The sequence below is a fragment of the Sciurus vulgaris genome, assembly GCF_902686455.1.
Source record: "Sciurus vulgaris genome assembly, chromosome: 7".
Lineage (NCBI taxonomy): Eukaryota > Metazoa > Chordata > Mammalia > Rodentia > Sciuridae > Sciurus > Sciurus vulgaris.
The window spans coordinates 26,896,292-26,923,324 of NC_136467.1; the positions used below are offsets into that span (position 1 = coordinate 26,896,292).

Below are 27,033 nucleotides of genomic sequence, written 5' to 3' on the forward strand. Positions count from 1 at the left end.
ACTTTCTAAGCAAACTGGAGTATTCACTTGAATAGTTAAAATTTAGATATTTCCTCCAAAGCTGATTTAAGCCATTGCATTCTCTCATGGTCACTAGCAATGCTGATCCAGTTGTAAAAGCACTTGATTTATTTGACTTTATTTTACATGAGTGAAGATTTAATGATCGGGGCCCAACATAACAGAGACATGGGTGAGTCAGAAAGCAAAGGATTGGTCATTGTGCACATGTATCACTGGGTCTTGTGATTCATGGGAAAATGGTTTCTGGAAATCTAGAGTTTTGTCTAATTTTAGGGATAATTGTTTTTACTTTCTTCAAATATTAGCTATAATAAATAAATCCAGCTTCCTTGGGGAGAATCTTGAGTCTAGTCTTTGAATGGGCCAGTGATTGATGGTTCTTGGTTGCTTGACAGTGAATTTTCCCTTGGCCACCCTCATCAGTCCTTTCCCAGATGCGTGCAGGGACAGGGAGAGGAGTACCTGAGGAGCACTCACCAACTACTAATGACACCAATGCACGTGTGCTTTTATATGTATGTGCACCCCCAAAGAGGGCAGCAGCCAACTTTTTTCCTGGTCTATCAATAACAGTAAAGGTTTAGGCTTAGATATCTCTAAATTAAAAATGTAGCTGCAGGATATGGTCAACAGGGAAGAGAGCATTGTGTTTGTTGTTTAGGGTCCATGAATCCCTAGAGAGCAGAGGTGCTGTGTCAGGAGGTCCCATGAACCTCTAAAATGGGAACAGCATTGGAGGTATCTGTGCATTTTCTGCTAAAAGTGTTTTTATACTTTTTATATTTTTAGATATAAAATGGAACAGAATACACTGGATGTTTGAACTTTGATGTTAGCCACTATGCATAACTATATCCTTTTTGCCCATATAATGGCGAACAAGTAGATGTATCATTCCAATTTAAGAGCTGAAGCAGGTCCAGGGCACCTGGTGACGGGGCTAGCATTCCTGGTAAATGGTGAAGCTCTGACCTCAGTGGTATCTGACACAACCTGGTCCCTTTCCCCCTTACTGACTGCATGGCAGTGGTATGCACATTTCTCAGGGCCTGAGTCTCCCTTTCTATAACTTGAATGGTTTAAACTGTGTGGTCTCTTGAGGACACTTTTAGCTTTCAATGGAGTCAGTGTCATTGTCACCTTGACTGTTTCATTGCTTCACCCTTCGGTTCTGTGCCTGTTCTCTGCTGTGTTCACAGTGTCAGATGAGCTGCCCATCCTAGGAGCACTTGGTGCTGTGATTTTCTTCTCCAAATGGTCTGGTCCTTGCAAGCTTGTAAAGCCATTTTCTTACAGTCTTGGTGAATTAGATTAGCTAAATGTTACAGAGCTCTGCTTTTATTTTCAATTGCATTTGTTAGTTTTAATATATTTGTTTGATGCAAAGCAAAGTTGAAGGCTCTAGTTCTCTACTTGGCCCTTATTCACCTTACTTTGATTTATACTTTGGAGAAGGGAATGCTCACCTAGGTCTCTGATGGATATATTCAGAGACTGTTAACACCCCAGGACTATGCAAGAGCGGTTTCTAGATATTTTGCATAGAATGCTTGGGCTTAGAGCCTGCAACTAATTGCTCTAACATAGCTTTCAGAGGATGATCCTCCCTGATAGGAGGGTCATTCAAGGATAGAGAGAAATACTCCAGCGGGGGGCGTGGCCAATGGGGGAGGCAGAGATGGTGTGGACCCCACACTGTCCTGCTGGTAGCATCAGGGAAGGAGGCGGTGACAGGTGCACATGTGGCTGCATTGCACCTTGCTGGAAGCTGGGAGTGAAGGAAAAGCTGTGTCATTTCATTTTCTTGGGAGCTGTATTTCCTTAGGTGATGACAATTCTTAGTCCGCCCAGGAATGCTGGATGTGTATATAACTATACACTGTATTAAAATCCTTTCTTAAAATTGCACTTTCAGAAGTATGGCCTGATAATAAATTATCAAGTTCTTTTTTAAAATACCCAGACGTCTGCACCGATTTGCATTTCCGAAGCTTTGCTGGAGTTCAGAAGTTTGAGCTGCCACTGAAGTGTTGACTGTGGAGAGGCGGGGCTCCCCGTCTCCAATGAGGTGCCTTCGGTGGCGGGCAAGCCTATCGTCTTTCAGCGGAGCGCTGGCTCTGTAATCCAAGCAAGAGCCACGCAGCCTGTTTTATTGTTTGTGGAGTCCTGAGGCTCGGAGCGCTTCACAGACTGGAAGGAGGGCAAGTGGGCGGTTTATGATTCTGCGCTGTGCGGGGACAAGTGAGCTGAGCCCTTCGGTTTTTCCTGCGTAACCTGTGTGGGTGAACTTTGAACTGGGGACTTCTTGGACGCTGGATCTTTTTCTCCAGGGTGAGAAGTTACGTCCTTGCGCACCAGACAGCTGGCTTTCCGCCCTTGAGGGGAAAGATGTCAGGGAGAGGCGTAGGATTACAGTTTGGGATGCTAGGGACACACCAAAGTGTTGGAGTGCCTTGGTTCTGTTCTTTACAGAGTCCTGACAAGTGTGCCTGAAATGAACAGCCTGCTTCGTTTTTAAAAACTGTGCCTATATTTATTTTTATTTTTTATTTTTGACTGTGGACATACCTGACCTAGAACTGAGTACCACCAGTATGTGGCCAGGGTAAAAAAAAAAAAAAAAAAAAAAAAAAAAAAAAAAAAAATTAAAAAAAATAAATTTTGTAATCCTTTATTTTTCTTTTTCATCGGTTGACAGAAGCAGTCTTTTGCATAATGCCATGCCTGACTCTCAACATTGTCTGAGTAAGTGGGAAGCAGCAGGCTCTTTGCAGGACCTGGGCCAATTTAAAAAACAGAGCTTTTTGTTTATCTGGCTGTCCTTTGTCTCTAGTCCAGTTTGATGTGAAAGAAGATGAAAAAGGAAGGCTCTTCAGGTTCCTTCAGACTCAAACCAAACTCAGGGTCTCTCTCACGTGCTGTGAGTTGGATAAATTTCTCCTCCTTGTCCAGGCAGACAAAGAGGCTGTTTCGCAGTGATGGAGAGCTATCCGTTTATGGGCAGCAGGTGGAAGCAGATGATGAGAACTGGACATACAGAACCCAGCCCAGAAAAGGTGACTTGATTTTTTTTTTTTTAATTTAAGCATTTAAAAAAGTTCGTTATGTAGAATTATTTGTTTCGATCACTGATTTCCCTTCCTGATTTTGCCCCATTAGGAGGTTTTAAAAAAAAAAAAAAAAAATTGGAATTAAGCTTCCTTCATTTGTTTATATGTCTGAAATGCAAATGTTCCTCCACTAGATTTGCCTTGAGAATGTACCCTTCCAAGAGGATAAGATGGCTTATTTGCTCTCAGTACCCTCCCTCCCTCCACCAGATCCACACCCTCATGTGACTTTTGTGAAGTTCAGTGGAAAACCACCACTACCACATAGGGAATCTTCTGATCTTACTATCTGGGGTTAGAAAATGGAGAAATTGCGCTGAGAAAACTTTGGGAATCATTGATATTTTTTCCCCTTCTTTCTTCTAAGAAGACTAACGAGTAACATGAATGCATAAATTAGACAGGTGTTGGGATATCCATGAGGGGAATGCCATACAGGAGCTTACCTTTGATATCTTGGCCAAAAAGAATTTTGGGATTTCTATCAAGTTCCTTTTCAGACCAGTGTTGGTTTCTGTTCTCAGAATTAGCATGCTTTTCCCTCCTCCAAGGTAAGGATAGATACCAGCTCTGCTGGGAGACAGGGAAAACTTTCAATATTTCTCACCACTCCCCTATTGTATGTTTAGAATTTCTGAGTTCTTCCTCCTAGCATGTTTGCTATGGGACTGAATTGTTCCACTCTCCACTGGGTGCACAGCCCGGTGGGGAAACCCTATTTAAATATCACAAAGGAGCCCAAGCCAGTACTCAGAGTGATTGTGTTTCTCCTGTTCATCACATTCTTCCCATGCCAACAGAAACCTCAGGAGAATCTCTTGAGGACCTGTTCCTACCCCTCTTTTGGGAAACAAAACTGCTGAAATGTGAATCAACTAAGCTAAGTATGTGCTTATGGGTGCAGTAATTACGCTGTGCAGCCTGAGATCGAGTGCAGTCTCCTTTGGGTAACGTGTGTTAAACCATTTTTGTTTGTCCATTAAACTGTGGAACAGGAGGGACGAGCTAATACTCTTTGAACATTTCAGTTGTTTATTATGTCAAGAAGGTGGTCAACAGTTGACCACTGATACTGAGCTTGAAAACATGGCTTTTTAGTTCAGATGCTACATAATTGCCAGGCTGGGAAGAGGCATTTGTGCTTTCTGGCTGGAGCTGTGTAGTTTAGTAAGTCCATGAACTTGACTTTTCTAAATCAGGAATAAGCTGTGGTTTTGGTAAATGGTTGGGTTGTAATGTTTGAAGCGAGGGTGGATATAGCAGTGCTGTGGTTGCAGGAGGGTGCAGTTTTGATTCCTTTGGCCTTTGCTCAAGGTTGCTTCTTAGGACTTGTTTTGTTTTAAATCAGCCACTGTCAAGTTTCTGTTGAAGATTGTGTACATGTGAGCAGGTGCCTTTAGAACTTCCATTGTAGAAGGTTCATCTAAATTAACATTAAAGGGAAAGAGAATGAATTTGTGTATATTAGTTTTAGTTGGGAAATGAAACAAGTACTGCACACATGACTTGGAGAAAATAAAGAAGTCATAAGGAACAGGGCAACTTGTAAAGTGAAGGGAGGACTTGTTTTGTAACAATACGAAAGAGCGTGCCATTTGTCCTTTCGTGTAACTGGATACAGTAACCTCAGGAAGATACATGGAGGCATGAGACAATGTGTAAATTTATATGGTTCTTGGAAAATAATGGGGTGCAAATAAATATTACTTTTGGCATATGTAGTTATGGGAAATTCTTAAAAACTTGTCTGTACATCAAAACTCACAATATTATATTCTGTTTAGCATTTGACTTAAAAAAATTGGCTCCCAACTTTGACATTGTCTTAGGGGCATGTTATAACAGTTGGTCTTTATTCCACACGATTCTATCCTATGAAAAAATGTACAAGTGACATTTGTTTACACTCGTAGATCAAAAGAGGAAAAGTCTGTAAGAAAAATTATGCAGGATTGAGTTTTTTCTTAGAGGCATCAAATATGCTGAAACTTTAGTAGGGATTATTGATTGGTGCTATGAATACCTAATGGCCATATTAGGATTTAGTTTCCAATAAATTTGCTTTGAAGACATATTGGTCTGATGGGAATGGGAATTACATCTTTTATATTGGACTGCCCAGACCACATGCACCCTAATCCACTTTCCTTTTAGGGTTACTCCCCAAGTCCCCTACCTTACTTGAACATCCTTTGATTTGTAGTTTTCTAAAAACTGCTCCACATCTCCTTCTCCCACATTCAAACCCTACCATCAGATGTGGAGTGAGGAGTGGAGCAGCTGTAGCCTGGCAAGTCAACCTTGCACCTGTGGATTCTGGATGGCAGGAAGGCTGGTTCTGCAGCCTCTTGGTGACTTCTCCCCCACCTCCAGGGGCTGCTGCAAGGCCTGTCTGCATGTCTGTTCCCTGCCCATTGTCTCCAGGTAACACTGCTGTGTGCAAGGAGCCCGAATCCCTACTGTCAGAGTGGATAGATGGTTGTATAAGACATACATTCATTTTACAAAACAGAAGGTCTTTTTATAATGACTTTCTCTGTTGGGTTGCTTAACAGTAACATCAAAGTGAAAGTTTTTAAGTGGTTAGCTTCACAATTTAACACTGTCACTTATATTCAAGAAACTAAGGATAAAATTACCATGCTTGAGATTTGTTTAGAGAATCTCTTTATAAGATTAGAATTGACTACTATGCATCTTTCTCATACCCTGTTTTTCTGAATTTAAAAAATTTCCAGGAGAAACATAGTGTTATGTCTAAAGCAACCATCAGGAAGCACTTGCACTTTTATCTTGTTACAACACATAACAAGCTTCAAAACTCTTTTGTGTCAACGTTTGTACTCAGGAAGGTAAGAATGAACTGGGTAAAATTTTAGTGTGATGTGCTCCCTTACAATAGCAGATGACGGTTTGACTTAGCCACACAAATCGAGGGTGGGAATCAGCGTCTGAAATATTATATTCAATGGATCATGAGCTATTTTATTAGATGCCTGTGTAGTAAGAAGGGAAATGTAGTTGTAGATGAGACAATATGTAGCTTTCCACAGGGGGCTGTGAGGACATTTATTGGATGGATAGGAACTGAGTACTGTGTGCAAAATGTAAAGACATGTAGTACCTAGGCCCTGAGGTGGAGTTCATATGTAAATGGGAAAGCATAGAAGACATCCAAGGGGAAATTAAATAGAAAATGCAGGATAATTGTGAAAACTTGTAATGTGAATGGCTAGGATGAGAAAGTTCAGATAAAAGTACTCTATTTGAAATATTTTCATGGCTTTCATGGTCTCCTGGCTGTTAGTATGAAATAAAATAATATTTAATGAGTACTTTCTTTACCAGCACTGTCGAAGCTTCCTGAGAAAAACTGATGATTAGTAGTATTTACTCTGTGCTTGCCTTTCCTTGCTCACGCATATAGAACCAAAAACACTGGAATAATAATGGGGTATGCGCTCACTGAGCAGAACATGTTTTGTTGTATCCTCAGCTCTCTGTTTAGCTGTGTAGAGGCGTGATTGACGATCCTAGAAATTGGCAGGTTGGCAGAGAGGACAATTGACATGCAAAACTTTGTTTTAAACCACATTTTCATCTTCTCCTGGACTTGATCATAAGATCTTACTAACATTACCAAATTTGTCTCGTTTGGATTTCAGTGTCCTCCCTTCCCAGTAATTTCAAAAGTGGCCAGAGATGGGGATGGGGGAGTAGATCTGTGTCAGAGCAAGTGACTAGCTTGAAGGTGCTGGGTTTGATCCTGAGTACTACCTGCCAAGAGTGGGGGGACCAAGTCCAGAGATGGCCCTGGTGGGGGCCGATGAATAATCTATACACCAGATCATCAATTTTTGAGGGTGGGCGTTGGCTATATATAAAGTAAATTCACCCCAGTTTCCCTTCTGATAAAATAGTTACAGAAAAGCAGGATCCTTGTGCATAATTAGATTAGTAATGACTTTAGATATTGTAATGGAGAAAAATGACTTTAAAGACCAAAAGCAGCAAGTTCAAGATCCTGTTTCCCTGAAAGTAGTTGTGCTTTGTTTTTCAGTAGTAAAATCTTTAAAATTATGGGACTTAAGAATAGTTTCTTCATGGAGTTAAGGAAACCTTAAAAACATTGACAGATGTTGTCAAGGTAGCATTCCAAATATGTGAGTAAATATGTTTTATTTATTTTGAGGACCACTCTGTACATCAGAAAAATAGCTAAATGGAGTTTGTCTTAATGAAGGAGATAAGAAGAATACTCTCAGTGCAGCGAATGTAATGTTTTCCTTCTGAATTTCCTACTGAAGTTGATGTTCTGTGAAAGAGACAAAGAGTGAGTGCCACTTAATATTTTATCTGGCCCACTGAAACTGCCCTTGATTGACCTTTGATTATTTGTTCTTTTGAAGTTGCCACTCTGTTGCCACACTGCCTTGTTTTATTACAAAAACATCTTTATTCCATAATTAAATTGTTGAAGTTCTATTGAGATTATGTTTTATCTCATACCCTTCTTTAATTAATTAAAAAAACAGTTTGTGAACTTGCTTTGAGATTTAGGCACTTAGATTACTAAAAATAGAGTGATCAAAGAAGTAACCTGTCAGGGCTTGGGTTTGGAGGTGAGTTACTTGTTTTCTTTTCCTTTGAAATGTCTTTTCTGAGTTATGAAAACTTTTTTGAAATTGTTCTTTACAAATAGTGATTTCTTAAAATAATTTCAAAAGACCCTGCACATTAATCAGGGTTCATTATTTTGTTTTTTTTTAATAATTATTATAGAATGTGCTGTATTTCCATATAATTTCAGGGTTTTTATTGTTTTTGACTGTATTATTTTCTATCAAATTAGAGTTCTTTGACAGTCCAATATTTCCTATCAAGTACTTGAGTTAATTCCAGTCTACTGATTTGACCTCCCAAGGGTCTGTTGTGTTTGTACCCACCTGCCTATATCTGCCTGTATCTGGTCTGTATCAGCTCTTTTCTGGACTTCAGAATGGTCTTCTTTCTTCTCTTGCTTTCTCTACTCTTGCCCCACTTTGATCTGTCCTTGAGTCTACGCTGTTCCCAGAATGACCTGGGAATACAATTCCATTCTTCCCGTTGCCTGTGGAATGAAGCCTGTGTGATCTGCCTCCTTCCCCTCCCCGCCCTTTGAACGACCCAGGTGCGCAGACTCCGCTGCCACAGCTGGGCACTCTGCAGCCTCCATTCCCTGTGCTGGGTTACTCCAGCCACCTTTGCTGCTTGTTGACTTCTGTTTTAGTCGACTTTCCATCATTGTGACCACGAACCTGACATGGACAACTTAAAGGAGGAGAGAGAGAGAGGAAAGAACCCCTGGGACAAGAAATAGCCTCCCAGGGAGTGCCCCCTGCGACCTACTTCCTCCAACCATGCCCCACTGCCTCCAGATTTCACCACCACTGGGAGTTCATTCAGCTCTCAGTGGATTAATCCACTGATGAGGTCTGAGCCCTCATGATCCAGTCATTTCCTGAAACCCACCCCCCCCCCCCCTTCTGAACATTGCTGCAGTGGGGATCAGACCCTCAGCACATGCACCCCTGGGGGACGTTCCAAATCAGGACCATAATGATTTCCTTCTCAACCCTCCAAACTGGTAGCACCCTGGAAGTCTCCCCTGATCTTCCAGGACGGAGCTGCCCTCTCCCTTCTCTATATTGTTTCTCTGCCTTCTTCATCCCTCTGGAATTGCATTTGTCATATGCTGGATTATACTTATTTGTTTACCTGCCTGTGGCTTAATTAGACTGTGAACTCTTTTACGACAGAGAGCCAATCAAATTTATCTTTTTTACCCCCAAGGCAAAGTGCTCAGTCAATGGCTGATGAATGGGGGTGCATACTCATCCAGGGCTGTCAATGGTGCTGTTTACACAGGCTGAACGTGGGTTCTTAGTCCAGATACTTAGTCCAGATACAGTACTGTGCGCTTAGTATCTGGACTTCCTGGAGTGTAACAAAAAGAGGATTCACTTTGTAGGAACATAGTTTTGGGACAGCCTGCTGTTTACCATTGCACCCAAATGACACATGCATCAGACACTCTGCAGAAACCTTGAATCCTGGCTATTTTGACCGATGAGTAAGGTTGACCATAGTGAGTAGAGATGAGGTGTGACATGGAGGATGCCCAGACAGACAAGGAGAGACAGCCTGATGGAACGCTGTCTGTCCTTAACTGGTTTCCCCATTTTCGCCTTTGTGCTGGTCCCCTACTCCCATCCCCATCCAGGCTGATCTTAATGCAGCAGCATCGGTGATCCCACTAAGCATCAAACATAAGTTGTGTGGTGTAACTGCCCTGCTGGGAACCCTTCAGTGGCCCTCGTTTTTGGACACTTCAGTGACAGCGTCTTGATAGTATTGTCTAGGACCTCCGCCATCTGCCTCCCTTGCTCGTGCCTCTGGATGTTTCATTTCTGTCACTTGCTAATTGTGTGACCTGGGGCAAGTCACAGAATCTCTTTAATCTCTAGTTTTCATTTCTGTAAATGGGGATAATACCTATTTATCATTCAGATTGGTAGCAGGTACAATCTACCGAGTAAATGAGGCTGTTTTTTAGATACTATGTCAACTTATAAAGTGGATCTGGTTGTATTTAATGGTTGAGGACATTGGGTTCACAGTCTCCTCATTATCAGTAGGCAATTGAGTCAAAATATAGCTTCACAGAGCACCTGTTCTGTAGGATTTTCAGTGTAGAAAGAGGAGGCTTTGGAATACTTGTACAACGCAGGCAACTCAAGCGGAAGCTATCACTTCCTTTATGTAATCCTCCAAGGAATTCCCACTTCATCGTATATGTCAAATTCTGAAATGAATTAAATACTAAACTGGAAGTCATGTCTGAATCAGTCAGACCACCCATAAGTATTAACAGTCGCAAATATTTAGCAAGTGCTTACCACGGCCAGACGCATAGTGACACCTTGCATGAATTAATCTGTTTAATATATCTGAATATTATGTGTATTCATAAAAATATGAATTGCCTTAATGAGCAAGATAGGGTCAGATCATTTAGGAAGAACTAAAAACTTCCATGTGATGAGACAGAACCAAATGTAATTCTTCAACAGGAATAATATCAAAGTACCTAGGGCATGAGAGGTTGTGGACTCCTTTAACTTTTGATTTGAGGGCAAATACTCTGCTTGATAGTGTTTGGGGTGTACTTCATACCTCTCCTGGATTTGAAGCTCTTTTGAAGTCTAGCCTGTGTGTTATCCGGTGTCTGACTTTACAGGCAGTATTTGTTGTGTGAATACCTGTTTGAAGCCACCCTAAGGAGACTCTGGGTATGACCAGCAGAGTGGCTTGGAGTTTGAGGTCATCTAGGGCTGCTGTCTCTGAGAAGAGAGTGATTCCCTAGGCTCATAAGGAAAAGCAGTCATGAGGCTACAGATTCTTAGGTTGGGCTGTCTTTATTAAGGGACATCACAGGTTTTAATAATTCATTGTTCTTGTAGCAACAGCATCTGTGATTTTCAAAGATACAGTTAAATTTGTTTTAGCTTTAAGAGATGCAAGTGGTCATTACTTTGGTGTTTTTCGTTTGTTTGTTTGCTTGTTTTTTTGATTTTTGTTTTTTTCTTTTTTCGGATACTGAGAATCTAACCCAGGGGCAATTTACCACTGAGCTACATCCTCAGCCCTTTATATTTTCTATTTTGAGACAGGGTCTTGCTACATTGCTGAGGCTGGCCTGAAACTTGTGATCCTCCTGCCTCAGCCTCCCATGTTGCAGGGATTACAGGTGTGTGCCACCGTGCCTTGCTGGATTTCTTTCTTTTTTTTTTTTTTTTTTGCAGTACTGGGGTGGATTTCTTATCTTCCTAATTAAAGAGAATATTTGTGGTGATCACTGTCTTAATAAAGGTCTCAACATCCATACTTTTGTGGACACAGATGTGCCTGGTGTGAGGGGTGTTTGGGAATAGCCCCTCTCCTCCCCAGCCTGCACCACACCTCGCTTCTGGGCCATCTGATTGGGGATCTCAGGACATTGCCTATCATTTTGCGACTGATATTTGATGCCTGACTGGTTATCATGGATGTTAAACCAGCCATTATTTATTTAGTTCTTTACTGAAGCCCATTACTGTGCTGGCCTCCCCACACTTTGGCTATTTAAACACCATGATGAATGGTGAGCGCTTGCCTGGCCCACAGTTGTGGGAGACCATCTCCCAGGGGAAGTGGGCAAGGTCTGTGAGCTGCGTCTCCCAGCTGCTGCTTCCCTTGCTTCCACCGCCTAGGGGACTCATCCCTCGAGTTCAGATGAGCACTTTGGTGCATTTCACTTGTGCCCGCATTATGTTCTGAGAGCTCCTGTTGCTCACCAGACTCGACAGAAAGCAACCTGGAAAGAAAGAAACTCACTGCGGAGTGAGCCTTCCCCAGTTTCAAGATGAAAATAACTTGAATTATAAGGTCACTGGACAGTCCTGGCCCACAGGGCTTTTCCTAGACAGGTGCTTGTTAGGAGGGGTGAATAAAGAGGGAGGGACTCTACCCTGCCATTTTCATGCCCTCTTATTTTTGAAAAAGACTATGTAGGGAGTGGTAATGAATGGCTAGTGGAAGAAGGTGGTCATAAACTAGAAGGAATAAGCTAGATAAGGAGAGGAGAGTCTCCCTGCCTCTGTGTCCTGCTTCTTCTTTGCTAAGAGTGTTTGGAGCCATCTCCTAAATCATTCAAGTGTGGTCATGTTTCTGAATGTGCTGCTTGCATGATTAATTGTGTACTTCAAGTATTTTAGGTGTGTTTTTAAGGCAGAACTTAATAAACTTTATGGTTGAACAAAGTGTGAAACAAGACTGGAGGGTAATCTGCTATTGAACTCATTCTAGTGGCACAAGCTGATTGTCAGGTTTGGATTCATGTCTGTTTATCTTTCTTGAAGGAAAACTAAAAGTTACAAGCAGCTGGGATTTCAGAGAACTGCACAACTTACTTTTTGTGCTTTTCATAAACTTGGAAAGAGAAAATGAGAATAAATCTATCCTGTGGTTGGTATGCTTCTCTTGTCTCTGTTCCCTAAGGTTCTCTTTCACTTGGTAATTGGAAACGAAGGCAGAAGTTGTTTGGTGTTTCTGGATTCCATTTTGAAATCAACCAGAATTCTTACCTGAGCACAGGTGTACGTTGCTTCAGTCCTGCTTGGTCGAGGATTCTTTTACAAAGCATACAAAAGACAATGTGTGAATTCACCTTTGTGGGTGGTTGTGGCTGGTGCTTGGTGTGGTTGCTGTGATCGCCCTGCCTAGGAGTTTTTTATTTACATAATCTTCCCCACCCCACCCACCAATAGAAAGTACACAGAGTACGTTGAGTTCCTGGAAAAAGAACTTTAATTTCTACCTTAAAGTAACTTTATTGCTGAGTTAATCTGCTGATTAACTATAAAACTCTAGTCGTACTATAAAAAGATGGCTTAAATACTTTTTTTCCTTTTTAGCTTTACAAGCCCAGTTCTTTTTCCTAAAATATGAATGTTTGAATGCTCTTCTGCCCTCAGGGTCCCAGTCTGGTTTGATTTATAAGCAGGTCTCAGGTGCCTGGTCTCATGGGTGTTCTGTAGCTGTTTTATGAAGCTGCAGAGGGTGGGGATTCTGTCCTCCTACATTCCTTTGGATTACCAGACTCCGCTTACATCCCACACTCTGGGATATGGTGGTTTATTCGGTTGGTGTGTGTTCACGTGACCCTCTATTCAGGGAGAGGTTGTACCATCAACTCAAGAAGTCTCGAAGGTTGTGTACAAACTCCAACTCATAAAAATTTCAACAAAAGTTCAAGCAGTAAATTTTTTCTCTACTATCTGAGAAAGTCGAGCTAGTTGTTTTCTACAATAAATGCTGTTTCAAATGGAGGGAAGAATCTTCTGCGGTGCAACTATGGTGTGAACGTTTTTTTTTTTTTTTCCCCCCAATGCCCCAAAAGCATCATTATGGTTATTTATGACAGAGACTTTCAGAAGTTCTGCTTGTGTCTGGAGTAATGAGTACACTTCTGGTTGGCTCCAAGTCCACACATTGTCTGTGCATGTACACACACTCAAAAACTTTGCAAAACTATGTCCCTTTACTGTGTGTCAACACGTGTGCTCTCTTGTCTCTCTTATTTTGTTTCTACTTTATTAAATAGAAAATCTCCGTCCTGGCCTAGCAACCTGATTTTATGACTCCCTATTAGGTCATAACCTTCATTTGGCAAAATATCCCTCTCAGTGAATTTAAGTTCTTTCAGCAGGGCTTTGTGAAGTTTGTGCACTGGATAGCTCCTTCCTCAGACATACAAGTTGTAAGCGGGGCGAAGTCTGCCCAGAGTTCCCTGTTTTCTTGGCGCTGTAGAAAGGCCTGGCACGCTCCAGGTGCCTTGAGATGCAGTGTGATTGGGACTGCATCTCAGGAAACTGTCTGGTCTAAAAACCAATTCGTGACGGTGAGCATCTAAGCATTTGTCCACCACAGTGGGTATTTCCTGGGTTTCCCTCTCAACCCCTAGCCTGGGACCTTGTCACTGTGTAAGGAGCAATCACAGCAGGATGGGGTGATGTGCAGTGTGCCTGCCCCAGCACAGGGTCGTGCTCTGGGACTGCTTCCTCGCCCCTGCTGGCCAACCCTTGGGGGAGCTCTTGAATACCAGTGTCTGCCTTATTCCTGTAGAGTTCTCTGTCACTGTGCTTTCTGGCCTGCTGTCCATTCCACATGTGGGAAACTGAGTTGAGATGCTTGGTCCATTTAACTTTGCTTTTGAATCGTTGGGCTCTGGACTGTATGTGTTGGAGATTCTATGTCTGAACTAGATGAAAAGGAGCATTTTCTTTGAAACATAAAGTTGTTGATGTCAAAGACTGGTGGCTGGCTAGAGATGCTCTCCTAGATTATGATCCTATGAAGTATGTGTTAGCTTACATAAAATGTTAGCAAAATATGCCTTTCACTTTTTGGTTATTTTATTTTTTTCTTTTGTTTCTTATTTTCTGCATTATGTTGCTGTATTAGAATTATACATAATAGTGGGTAGCTCATTCATTTTTCAGAAGACTACAATAATTTAAAATATTTTGTTGTGAACATCTTTCTGTAGTACACCTGTGGAGCTAACTTGCAGGTCATGGTTTACTCAGTGCTCACAAACATTTGATCTCATTTTATCAAGATGACAGTCTTGTGAGATGGGCAGGACAGGTGGCATCATCTCCTTTTACTGGGAGAAGTCAGGCCCTGGAAGATTAAATGACTTGCCAGGAGCCATGTGGATAATAAACGGTTTAGAATGGACCTGAATCCATTTCTTGTGACTTTAAGATACCTCTGTTCAATCTGCAGGATATAATTTAATTTTATTTTGATGCCTATTTGTCATTGTGAAAAGACATTGCACCTTATAATAATCTGGTGATGCCTTGCTGGCCATTGAGGTTTGTAAAGATCCTTACTGTGTCACGAAGTCGATCTCCATCCCATGTCCCTGAGCTTACAGGGGCTTCATATTGCCCTTTTCAGTAAGGTTTTTTCTTTTAACCTTGTGCCTGCCTCTTGCCGTCCCACCGCTGTCTGGTTTGGTGTTTTTAATTGTGACCTTGCGGGAGGGTCTGGGCAATCCAGTTTATTGTAGCAGTATTGACCCGAGGACTAATGAGATCCTGCGGCACAATCCCCAGCGTCATGCCCTTTAGTTGGAGGCCATTGTGACCTCTTGCTTCCTGATCTTATTTTGAGTGGTTGAGTTTGTCGAACGGTGCTCTCTTGATGAGTCGATGTTACTATAATACCTCAGTATATTCTTTTACATGTTTATCATCTGTTCCCTTGTCTTTTCAGCACCACTGAATAAAGTACATGTTTGCATTAGCGTTTCGGATGTCCCAGTGTTTTTTATAAGCATTATGTTTTCAACACTCCTGTAATCACTCTGGCTTTGCAAAGAGGATGACCATCTTCTTCGTCGTTTCCCTTCAGAAACCAGTATAACTTTCCAAGCTTATTTTCACCCTCATTCTCTAATAACTCCTGAGTTCTGTTGCCTCTCCCTCTCTTCTGCTATTTGGACATCAAATATATTTACTTGATTTTTATATGGCCGGTATCCCCTCTCCCCCCAAATTTCTATTTCATATCTTTCTTCATATCATCTACTTTAAAGAAGTCAAGAAATGGTGAAGTTAAGACCTATTTCTATTATTTAAAACCAATTCTACTCCACTAAATACTTCGGGCCCATAGCTTCAGACAACATTTGCTCCTCATTAATACAAATGGGAATTATAAAAAACATGACAGAGAAATCTGAACCGAGTCTCTGGTTTTCCATGAATTTCTTAATAAACCCCTAATATCCCAATATGCAAAATTCAGGTGACCTTTTAATACCCTGCCTTGAAATGCTGTGATCCCCATTTTGCATTGTGGCCCACAGTAGTTGCTCAATGAGTACTTTGATTTATACATCAGAGAGCTGCAAAAATGTCTGAATGCAATTTAAATTAATTGAAAGCAGAAATTAATATTTCTATGACTCAAGAAATGAAGCTCAGAGAAAAACAACAACTTCTAAAAACATTGTCATCCTTTCTCACGTTGCCCAAACACTGGAGAATTGATCCAAGATGCTCACTCCTAATAGGAAAAGCTTTTGGTGCCCAATATAATTACTTTGTTTTTGTTACAAAATCTCAGAGGCAGTGGCAATTTTAGAGGTGTCTTTCTTTTCTGATGAAATGAGTATTCAAAAAAATTCCAGTTTTGTATTTACGTAATTAGAGAAACCAACTTAAATAATTGTTTAGAGAGATGTTATTGAAGCAATGACCATGTTTTCCTGTCAGTGCCATTGAGAGCATTTTGGTAGATATTTGTGTATAGTCTTTAAATTGATGTGCAAAGGAATCCAAGTAGAGTCACCTTGGCAGTCAGGTTAGGACCGGAAGGAGCCTCGGAGAAGACCCCGCCAGATCCCTCGTTTGACATGTACGGAGCGAGGATCCAGACAGATGAGGTAGCCTGCTCAGATCTCAGGACCAGTGGGTCCCACTGAGGCTCTGTCCTTACATTTCTCCCTCGCCTCCTAAGTGGCATTGAAAGTGTGTTTTTTCTATTAGTTCTTTAATTTTGACATTCCTGACTGCCCTATGAAGGTCGAGTGACCGATTCCTTAGCTGACCTGACATCAGATTTTGGAAGCTTTGTTGTTCACTTGGTATCACTCCAGGGGTTTCCTAAGCAGGTACGCAGGAGACAGGCGACATACTATTAACTGCCACTGGAAGCCAAAATTCTACTTTCAAAGAATGAAAGCGACGGGGGAGAACAAGCTCCTGGACCCCAGGCTGCAGTTTTTTGTTTTTTTTTTTTAATGAATTGAAGTTCCTAGAGGTAGTCTAAGAACTGAATAGAGCTGTCAGAAGCACACCTGCCTCAAAAGAAATAAGCGTATCTTTAAACTTCAAAAACTTGGTATTTTGCTTTTGACATGTAGTATTTCCCCGCTCCCGAGTGGCTTGTAGATTTATTGTACTTAATAGCTGAATTTGCAGATACACTGGATAAAAATAGAACACAAGTAAATCCCAGCCATCACCACAAGCAGATTTTAAGGTTCCTTTTATTGGAATTTAACTTTACTGACTAGTAGGTTAGAGAGAAAGGGAAAGAGGTAAAACAAATTAAAAGGGCAAGGACTCAGATCATGCATGGTATGATCAAAGAGGAGGATCAGGAGGAGCTGTGTTTGTGGCAGATGTGGTTCTCCCTGGACATTGTGACTCTGTGATTATCATGCGCTGTGGCATGCACACCACCCCCTGAAATTGGTCTCCCAATTTGAAGAATGATTTTCTTGCTTATTTTTAAACTCCTAAGGACACAGAAAAAGACTGAAAGGACCTTACTGCTGTGGTTTCCTCAGACCATTATCATCATAAATCTTATGGGTCCTGAAATAACTTCACCATTCCTGAAGTTTCAAGCTGCCTGACTGCTCAGAGATTTGGCAGTTGAAAGGGAAATGATTAGTTCTTCCTTGAGGTGTTGGCCTCACGGTTAAAGTGGGTCAAATGTTGGCGAATGTGGTGATTTCAGAAATAAACTACCTCTTTACAGAAATTCTATAATTCTTTACAGAGCTTTGAGTTTTTCAAATATGTAGTTGGCTTCAAGACCAAATATTCTGAATTTATAAGTCTTAAGAAATTTAAATATTAGTGTATTCAGTTATCTATGCAGACATCCTCTGGAGTCTGGACATTCTAATTTGGCACAATGTATCTTCCTATTAATATCTTAATGTATCTTTTTTTCTTTAATCTTCTTGCTTGATGATTAAAAGTAGTCATAGTCCAGTTACTCTCTCTGGTTGGAGCTTAGGATTTATTAACTTGTAATTGTGGTGGAGCTTGGGGTCTTCCTGCTTGATTGGTACATGAACTTTGAATAATTCCGTAGAATGGTTTCTCTTAAGAATGATTTAGCCAGGCGTGGTGGTGCAGGTCTGTAATCCCAGCAACTCTGGAGGCTGAGGCATGAGGATCAAAGCCAGCTTCAGCAAAAGCAAGGTCTAAGCAACTCAGTGAGACCTGTCTCTAAATAAAATATAAAATAGGGCTGGGGATGTGGCTCAGTGATCAAGTGCCCCTGAGTTCCATCCCCTGAACTACCCCACCCCTGCCAAAAAAAAAAAAAAAGAATGATTTAGGATGAATGGTGAGCTCAAGAGTTGCACCTGTTTCTGTAGTTCAAGGTTACTTATTGTTTTAACTTCCTCAGATTATTCAGATACTTAAGACAAAATGATGCAAATGACCTCTTTTTTCAGTTTACGTGTTTTTAAAAAAAATTTTGGTGGAGGGTGCTGCCTTTGATCTGTGTTATTTGGGAGTCAGTCCTTCAAGGAGTACTTTGAAGAAGTATACAACATGAAGCATGAAAGTTCCGTTGAGGTTATTTTTATGTTCTTTAATACAGACACTCCAAAATAGTTAGATATATATTAGGCATAGTGACAGTTGCAAAGCGTTATAAGAATGAATTGAGTGAGTTTGGTTTTTCTCTCCTGTAATGCATTTTATTGTAAGTTCCCTAAGAAAGGGGACTTAAGGTCACGATTAGGATGTCTTTTGGTATCCTCCCTCCAACTGGACATACCAACATTAATATTCTTGTAATAGATACTTTCTTTTCTACTTCTGTCATCCTTCAAATATTTAATTCAGGCAGAATGAGCAGAACTGTTTTCTGAGCTTACTCTAGTCAACTTGCCTGGTGAGAGAATGCCATCTGTGTTTCTAATTAAAAATGAGACCTCTTTAGACTTTTAATCTTTAAATAAATAATTTATAAAACTCCTACCATGAAGTTTAGCTATTAATGATCAGCAACTTATTTATTTATGCTCTCAGATGTTTTTGTTTATTTATGTGAAGTACTGGGAATTGAACCCAAGGATGTTTTACCACTGAGCTACATCCCCAGTACCCACGCATCCCCCACATTTTAAAAAAAATGTTTTGAGACAGGGTCTTTAAAGTTGCCCAGGCCGATCTCAAACGTGCTATACTCCTGCCTCAGCCTCCTGAGTAGCTGGGATTACAGTTGTTTGCCTGTTCCCAGCCTTATTTTTATTCTTTATTAGTTATTTTTTAAATTGTACAAATTTATGGGGTACATTGTGGTAATTTGACACATGTGTATTACTATGTGTAACTTATTTAGTAATAATTTTAGTATAGTTATATATAACAAAATGACTTTAATTTTTTATAATATATTAACTATAATATGCTATTATAATTGATATTCTTTTAGATGCAGTAGTGAAGTAATAATAATGATTCAGTGTTTATGCTATAGGCATTAATCTGGTATCTTGTTCCAATTACCCCTCAAAGCATCCACTGTGAAGTGTAATGAGCAAGCCCCTGTGCTGAGGAATTCTCACTATGGGTAGGCAGCTGTGGTCACTGTGACCTCTGTGTGGGTAGAGCACTGTGGCAATGTCATGTGAGATTGAGATTGATTAGGCTCTTGGAGAGAGGCCTGGTCAGAGTGTGTGTGTGTGCGCGCGCGCGCTCATGCGCTCGCCTGCGCTGCATTTCAGACAGAGGGAATCACAGCCTGATCCAAGACAGCAGGTCCAGAGACCGTGTGGAATATAGCACAGATCCTCCCGCAGGGACCACTGAGGGAGGATGTCCAGAATAGTTTGGAAAAGGAATTGAGGCCAAGTCCAGAAGAACCTTTATTGCTAGATGCGGAATTTGGAATTTATACTCTTCTTGTGTTTTTTACATAGGTGACTTGCCCCCCATGGAGGGACGTTACAATTAGGGTTTGTGTAGAAGTTATAGTGGGTGTGAAAGTGGATCAGTAGGTCATCGTTAGGAAGAAAAGGTAGCACGGAGAGTTCCAGCTTGAAGAAACACCTCAACTTAAAGCACTAGGTGTGGAAGCTGCTCAGGGCTGGGTGAAGGGCACAAGCTGCAAAGACTCCTTTGTGCCTCTGCAGCCTGTGCATTCCCTGCTTCTGCGTGAAGGGCGGGGACTGCAGACTGCAGCCCTTGGCCAGCAGAGGAGTCCAGGAAGCCCACCCCAGGTAAGAGCGCTCAGAAGAGGCTGAAAGATCACCTCAACTGGGAACCCAGCTCAACTTGGAAATTCATTATCACTTTCTCTGGGAAGATGGACCCAGAAAGCCCCAATGGTTATTTAAGGAAGAAAAGAAAAAACAAAACAAAAACCCTAATTTGGGGGGTATTAGGAGATCTAGGATTCCATGAATGAGATTAGACAGAAATTTCATGGAAAGGAACCAAATGAAGATTACTTTCTTGGTAATGATGTCAAGAAGTCCAGACTTGGTTGTGAAGGAGGAAAAAAAATTAAAATTACTTTAAGAACCTGCTCAGGAGAGCATGTTTTACAATGGCCAAATAGGGCAGAACTCCCATGATTCAGGGAGGAGAAGCAGGGACCCAAGGCCAGATACCACCGAAGACTCTCAGTGAAGCCTTCCCGGGTTGCCTTGGAGCTCCAGAGTTGGCTTGTGTCCAACACGGTGTAACCCAGGGACCAACACAGGGCCAGGTGTTTGCCCAGAGAGAGGTGGTAGCAAAGAGAATGCATGTTGCCCTGGGGGTTAGATAGGTCAGGCCTGGCTCCAAAGTGCAGAAGAATCAAATAGGCCGCAGGCTTAGATCATGTAAGGAAGAGGAAGTAAAACAAAGGACTGATTTCCAGACCTTTCTGCCTAAAGCAGTGGCCAGAATGGGGAGGGAGGTGGAACAACTGGTTTTAAACTAACAAGGGAGGGGCCAGGGGCTCAGCTATAGAGCATGTGCTTAGCCTGCATGAGACCCTGGGTTCAATTCCTAGCACCAGTAAGTAAGTAAACAAGCAAACAAACAATCCGACCAACCGACCAGCTCAGAAAAAGTAGTCTGCCAATTTAAAGTTACAGTGCTAGAATTCTTTCCCTTGGGCCTGTGATAGTAATAAATGTATAGGAAAACAGAATATATAGAGTCCTCTCTTCTCTGAGAGATTCAGACTTTTGGTAAAGCAGAGGTATTCTCTAACAGTAGGGGGCTGGGAATAACTAAGAGTTGGGGAAAATGGTGTCAGTGTAAAAGCTCCTAAGTGTGACCAGAGGGGATTCTTTCTTAGAGAACTGGCTAAACTCGGTCCTTTGGTCCTTGGTTCCTCCACCCCTGCCATTCCCACTGTGTACTAGGGATTGAATGCAGGGGCACTTTGGACTGAGCTACATCTCCAGTCCTTTTTATTTTTTATTTTGAGACAATGTCTTGCTAAGATGCTGAGGCTGGCCTTGAACTTGAGGTCCTCCTAGCTCAGCCTCCCAAGTTGCTGGAACAACAGGTATGTTCCACCATACTTGGCTAGTCATTCTAGGTATCAGAGGGTTGCAGCATCTTCAGTCTCTGCCATGTAGCGGAAAGTGAAGTCACTGATGATTATAAGTATGACTCTTGACTTCTAAGGCTTCTTGTGCTTCAAAAGCCTGCCTAGACATACAGGCCTGCTTTTGGGTTGATATATACAAACCTGTGAATGGGTGTGGAGAAGGCTTTTTCTCTCTGTCTTGCCTTTCCGGGATGAGGAAGAGCAAAGATGCTTGGGGAGAAGTTAGGGTTTGCCTATTTTCTTATATAATTTTGTTTTATATTTTTGCCAGGAACAATGTAGAATTTTGATCTGATTTACATTCCTCGCTAATTCTGTGTTATGCAAATTAATCCCTAATTTATCCTCATCCCCATTGTTTTAATGAAATCAAAATAAATAAAATTCTGGGACACAAGTGAAATAGCACTGGCGTGGTTTGGGAGACATAATTCTCTGGAAATTTTTGACTGTGTGCGTGGGTGCCACTCCCTCTTGTGGAGATAATAATGTTAAACTTTAACATGATGCTGGATGTTGTAATCTCACAAGGGGGAAAAGTGGTTGCCGCCCTTGGATCATGGTTGGCAAAGGCAAGACCTTTGTCCTGTGTAGAGAGCTATAAATTCTGTGCCTAGCTGTCATTCCCATCCTGCTCCCTCAATGCGGACATCCCGAGTGTTTATTTTCTAATCTCAATAGCAGTGATCAGTGATGGATATAATTTTAATGGGTAGTTCTTCTTTCCCCCAGAATTTGAACACTGTGACTTTTCATGTTTTATTTCCCAGACGTAGTCACAGTTGCTCAGTAGTCAAAGATGAGGCATTTTTAAGCATGCTAATCTTCTGTGTGACATTAATAAAAGCCCAATCCATTTCTATCGCTTGAGATGAATGCTATAAAATTTACAGTTGGTGATACCTATATAATTTTACTAATTTAATGGAAAATGGTTCGTGTTGCTTAGGAGTGCTATGTTATAGGAAGAGTTTTTTGTTTTTGTTTTTCATGTGAAAAATTTAGCCCAGAAAGTACAGGGTGATGGGTGGTGGGTGGGTGGGGGGGATTTTAAACCATGTAAACATAAATGGAATGTAATTTAAAAAGAAAAAAAGAACCCATTCCCCTTGTCTCATAATTCTTGCCTTGCTAAATGTAAATGCATGGGTTTCTAAGGCTGCTGTAACAAATGACCCAAAGTATGGTGACTTAAAACAAGAGAGGTTTATCTCTCACAGTTCAGGAGAACTTCAACCAAGGTGTCAGTAGGGTCTCATTTCTCCAGTGGTCTAGAGGGGACATGCGGTTGCCCGTCCGTCTTGCAATGGCTCCAGGTATTCCCTGCCCGTGGCAGCATCTTTCCAGTCTCTGCCTATCTCCACACCACCTCTCTGTCTCTGTGTGTTCTTTACTCTCTTATTAGGAAATTGGATTTAGGGCCCACCCTAATCCAGTGTCATCTCGTCTTGACTCTTATCTTAATTCTATTTACAAAAACCCTATTTCCAAATAAGGTTACATTCTGAGAGTAGACATGAATTTTGGGTGGATGCTGTTCAGTCCACTACATTGAACTCTAGATGCTTTAACCTGATTAATGTTACTTAATGACATGGTAATAAACAAGAAGCCATCATTGACCACTATTAGTTTTGTGCTTTCTCCTCTTATATCACATTGCATTAAAATGATGTATTCCACTCATCTTTTTCTCTTTTTTCTTTTCCTCCTGGTGCTGGGGAGGGAACCCAGGGCCTTATGCATGCTAGGCAAGTTCTCTACCATTGAGCTCTTAAAATAAACCATGAAAAGACAGACTCTTTCTTTTCTTTTGTTTTTCCTTTCCTTTTTTCTTCTATTCTCTTTTTTCTCCCTCCTTCCCTCCTTCCTTCCTTCCTTCCTTCCTTCCTTCCTTCCTTCCTTCCTTCCTTCCTTCCTTCCTTCCTTCCTTCCTTCCTTCCTTTTTCTTCTCTTTTTACACTAGGCACTGAACCCAGGGGTGCTTAACCATTGAGTCACATCCCCCACCCCCCTTTTTGAGACAGGGTCTTGCTAAGTTGCTTAGGGCCTCACTAAGTTGCTGAGACTGGCTTTCAGCTTGAGATCCTCCTGCCTCAGCCTCCTGAATCACTGGGATTACAGGGTATACCACTGTGCTCAACCAGACTCTGGCTTTTCTTGAGATCTGACATAATGCACCTAACAGAGTGTAATTAATATATATATATATATATATATATGGTATGTTTGTGTATGTTCATACCAAAAAAAATTAATGAAGCAGGATGGATTCTTGGAGTTCCTTACATTTGATCTTCACATTTAGAGGTAATGAGCTGCTATAGAGACCATCTAGATCATGATATGAGTGTGACTAAAATCAGAGTCTCTTTATTTTCCAATCCAGTGTTTTCTTTCTCCAGCATATAATGTTACTCTACTTAAAAAAAAGGTTTAAACTATGAGTATTCATAGAATGCTTTTAAATATAATGCCACCCTGACCCTGTGCATCAGCCTGTGTTGAAAATCTCAGCTCTCCAAGGTAGGAGGTTTTTTTTTCTCTCTGTGTTATTTAAAAAGTTGAACATAACTCACAAGAATATTTTCAGGAATATCTTTGCGGTTTATACATTATGTGGAAGACCACTTGAGAGAGGAGAGGACAGAGAATGACTGATCATGGAGAAGGTCACGTGGTGAGATGGAAGTGGGCCAGTCAGATGATCCCACCACTTAGAAGTGGGTAAATCACCTCATGGTTAAACGAGTGTGAAGTTCTTCCCTGTCTAAGAGTAACTATCACAGTTGATCATTGCACATTCTGACTTGCTTTCATCCTTCCTTGCTTCTGGCTAGGAACTTCTTATATTTCCTTGCTACGTCTGGTTGGTCATAGCAACCAGTGCAATGACTTCCTCCTGGTGGGCAACTTTAACCAACTGCTGTTGGTGGTATAGGATGATGAGGAGCAGAGACCCAACTAGGATATGCTGAGCCAGAGATGGAAAGCCAAAAGAGCACAGAGCATCTGTACAGTCGCAGCAAGGATGACAGGCGCACCCCAGCACACAGACAGGTTGGTTCTGAGTCAGTTTCCTGCATCCTGTGGAGTCAGGAGGAAGACCTGCCGCAGCAACGGGTCTTGTGAACAATGGCCGCTTCCTGCAGCCAGGAGACTTTCAAGTCTGTGTGGGGAAGGACCACAGGCCCCTCCGGGTTCAAATGGCACTTTCAAACCGGGTGCCTCTGAAACAATATTTGCAGACTAACTCTCTTCCTTCACATTTAACCCACGTGAAAGAGTTTAGTCAAGTAGCCTTGCACTTGCCAGAGTGAATTTAACTCTCCAGAGTTAGAGAGGATGGAGGGGGTTTTCATGGTATGATTATGGCTACAATAGAGTTGGAAATTCATAGACTCTAACTCTGACTCTGTTTCCTCAGCTGTAAAAGTGGCAATGCTATAGAAGTATCACACACCTCACATTCTTATCCTAACACTAGTTTATAAACTGTAGTAATGGCCATGACGATAATGGTCAGCACTTGCATAGCGCTTCCTGTTTGCCTGGAACTATGTGAGCATTTCACATACATTCACTCATTTGTGTACCCTCGGATAACTTAAGTTTGAAGCTTCATCTTCTAATGTTTAGTATTCATTATGTGCCAGCATGTGGATGGTTTTATATAAGAAAAAGAGCCAACATGCCACAGAAAAGGAACAATGGGGTCAAAGAATCACAAGTCCAAATTAATAGCAAACAGTTAAACTGAATCGAGTGGTTTCTGTTTTATATTGTTGATCACATGAAGAGCTGCAATGGAAAATGCTGAGAGGTAAGCACAGACAAATGGGCTTGTCCTGGTGCTGGTCTGGGCTGGACAGTTTGAAGAGTGACTGCTGATGCCCCCCTCCCCTCCCTCTCCAAGAGGCTCCCAGGCTGATTCCATGGTGTGAAATAACGGAGGAGCGATAGGGAGGTGTCAGCAGCCCAGCCCAGAAAGCTGGGGATTGGGCAGTGGCTTCCTGTAGTAACAGGCGCTGGCCTGCCGCCCGCTCTCTGGCGGTGACTGCGGAGGTGGGCTGGGAGACAGCTGTGCCTAGCCCTGCAGGCTCCATCGACTGCAGAGCAGCAGCCCTTCCATGGAACTGCTGCAGAATGTTCTGCCTGAAAGGTGAGTGGGCTTTGGGTCCATTTTGGGAAAACTGCCCTATACCATCAGAGTCTAAATCTCAGCGCTCCTTCCAGTACAATCAAAGTGTGAGGGAGTTTTGTAAGTATGAAAGCAAAAAAGTCATTGTTCTTTTTTGTTGTTGTTGCAAACAGGAAGAAAGACCTCCTGCTGGGGAGATGGAATTTTCTTCTCGAAAGGATATTTCTCTGTTTGAGTGTGGTGTGTATGTGTTCTTCCATAGACAGAAGTTGTTAAAAGTTTAGAATAAAAGAGGGCTTTTAGATAAGACTGGTAAATGTAGGAAGAGTTTACAGTTGTAGGATGAGCCCCATTAGAGAAGTTTGCACGTCCCGAGTGGTTCCTGTACAAACTTTGAATGAGTAGAAGGGAGTGAGGGAGTCCATTGCTTTAAGCTTTAATATGTGAATGCAGGAATTAAAGTAATTTTACTGTAGAGTATGCTTCTTGTTCTAGCTACATATGAATTATGGTACTTCCTGAGTACAGTAAGATGATGGATAATGAGTGTATTTAGTGATTCCCTGATGAATTGAGTATGCTCTCCTTTTAGGCAATTATTTTTTCCTCCAATTCTATTTTTCTTTCAACTTTTGTCATAATGTAATTAATTTAGGCATGTGAGAGTGTGGTTTTCTATGAGACTGTTGAAGTGAGGGACTTAGGGTGAATTTCCCTGGAACTTAAGTAGACTATTTTGCTCATATCTTTCAGTGTATGCCATTCTGTTGAAGGGAAGCTCTTGACAGCGTTGCAATTTTTGGAGATAAAGTGGTCCTGGCGTGTTTGCTGTCGATGGCTCCTTTGTTCTCAAAGTCTGTTAATGAGGAATAGACATGGATTCTGTTGTCTTAGCCTTTATAGTTTTAACCCTAATTTGATTTCTTTATATCCTCCAGAGTCATTAATGTTATACTTTGAGCTGGGGATATTTAATTATAAAGTAGGTGCAAGATTGATAAAATTAAGGGGTAAGAACAAAAAGGAACATCACATTTTTTTCCTCCCTTAACATCAAATTAATTCTTACTGTAGAGAGTGCCTAGTTGCAATGGATTTCTAGGGACATGTCCTTGAACATTTCTGAAAAATAACTTTAGATGAAAAGAGTTATGAGTTCTCATGAAACGCTCTTAAACTTTTCCCCCCCTCAACAACAATGATAAAAGATTAACTATGAAGAGTCAACAGTATTATTGGGTAGATGTACATGATAATAGTGTAATTTCCACAGTGCAGTTGAAATCATTATGATCCAACGATAGCTCAAGGTTTAGGATTTTTAATTGAATGCAGGTGTGGAGTGGTTATTGGGTATGACTTCTGCAGCGTCCACATATTTTCTCCACCCATTCCCATAACAGCAATTTCACTTTATTAAAGAATCTATCAACTCTGTGGACTCTTGGTTTCCATGGTAACTTAAGAAATTTTGGAAAGTCAAGTGCATGGCATGTGATGACAACAGAGTACTTCCATGCGGATGTGTCTTCTGACCTGGAATCCACAATTAGCACCTAAAACCCACTTGCTGATCTCCCAGCAGTCAGGACAGACTGTGGACATTTTGTTATCTTCCTATGATCTATAATTGTAATTTTCTATGATCTTACAATTATAATTTTTAGCTCATCCTTTGTGCTACCCAGGAGGCAAACCCATTGAACACATAGATATTAAGAGCTAGCGCTTATTGACGGCTGGTATTCTTACTTTGGAAAAGAGGCTTTCAGTAGTTGACCTGTTTCTATTGCTAACCCA

At 41.4% G+C, this 27,033-nt stretch overlaps 1 protein-coding gene across 5 annotated transcripts in view; it reads left to right on the forward strand.

Moving 5' to 3' along the window:
• Positions 1-27,033, forward strand: part of NHSL1 (NHS like 1) — a 235,834-nt gene that overhangs the window by 105,729 nt on the left and 103,072 nt on the right. Inside the window, exon 1 of one of the 5 annotated variants that reach the window (XM_079148019.1) lies at positions 2,044-3,080. The exons of 2 other annotated variants lie outside the window; for them this stretch is intronic. In XM_079148019.1, the coding sequence (XP_079004145.1) occupies positions 2,879-3,080 (202 nt within the window). In that variant the 5' untranslated portion in view covers positions 2,044-2,878. Of the gene's footprint in view, positions 1-2,043; positions 3,081-23,634; positions 25,255-27,033 lie in introns of those variants that run through there. 2 more of the 5 variants (XM_079148021.1, XM_079148023.1) reach the window with 2 other exon arrangements.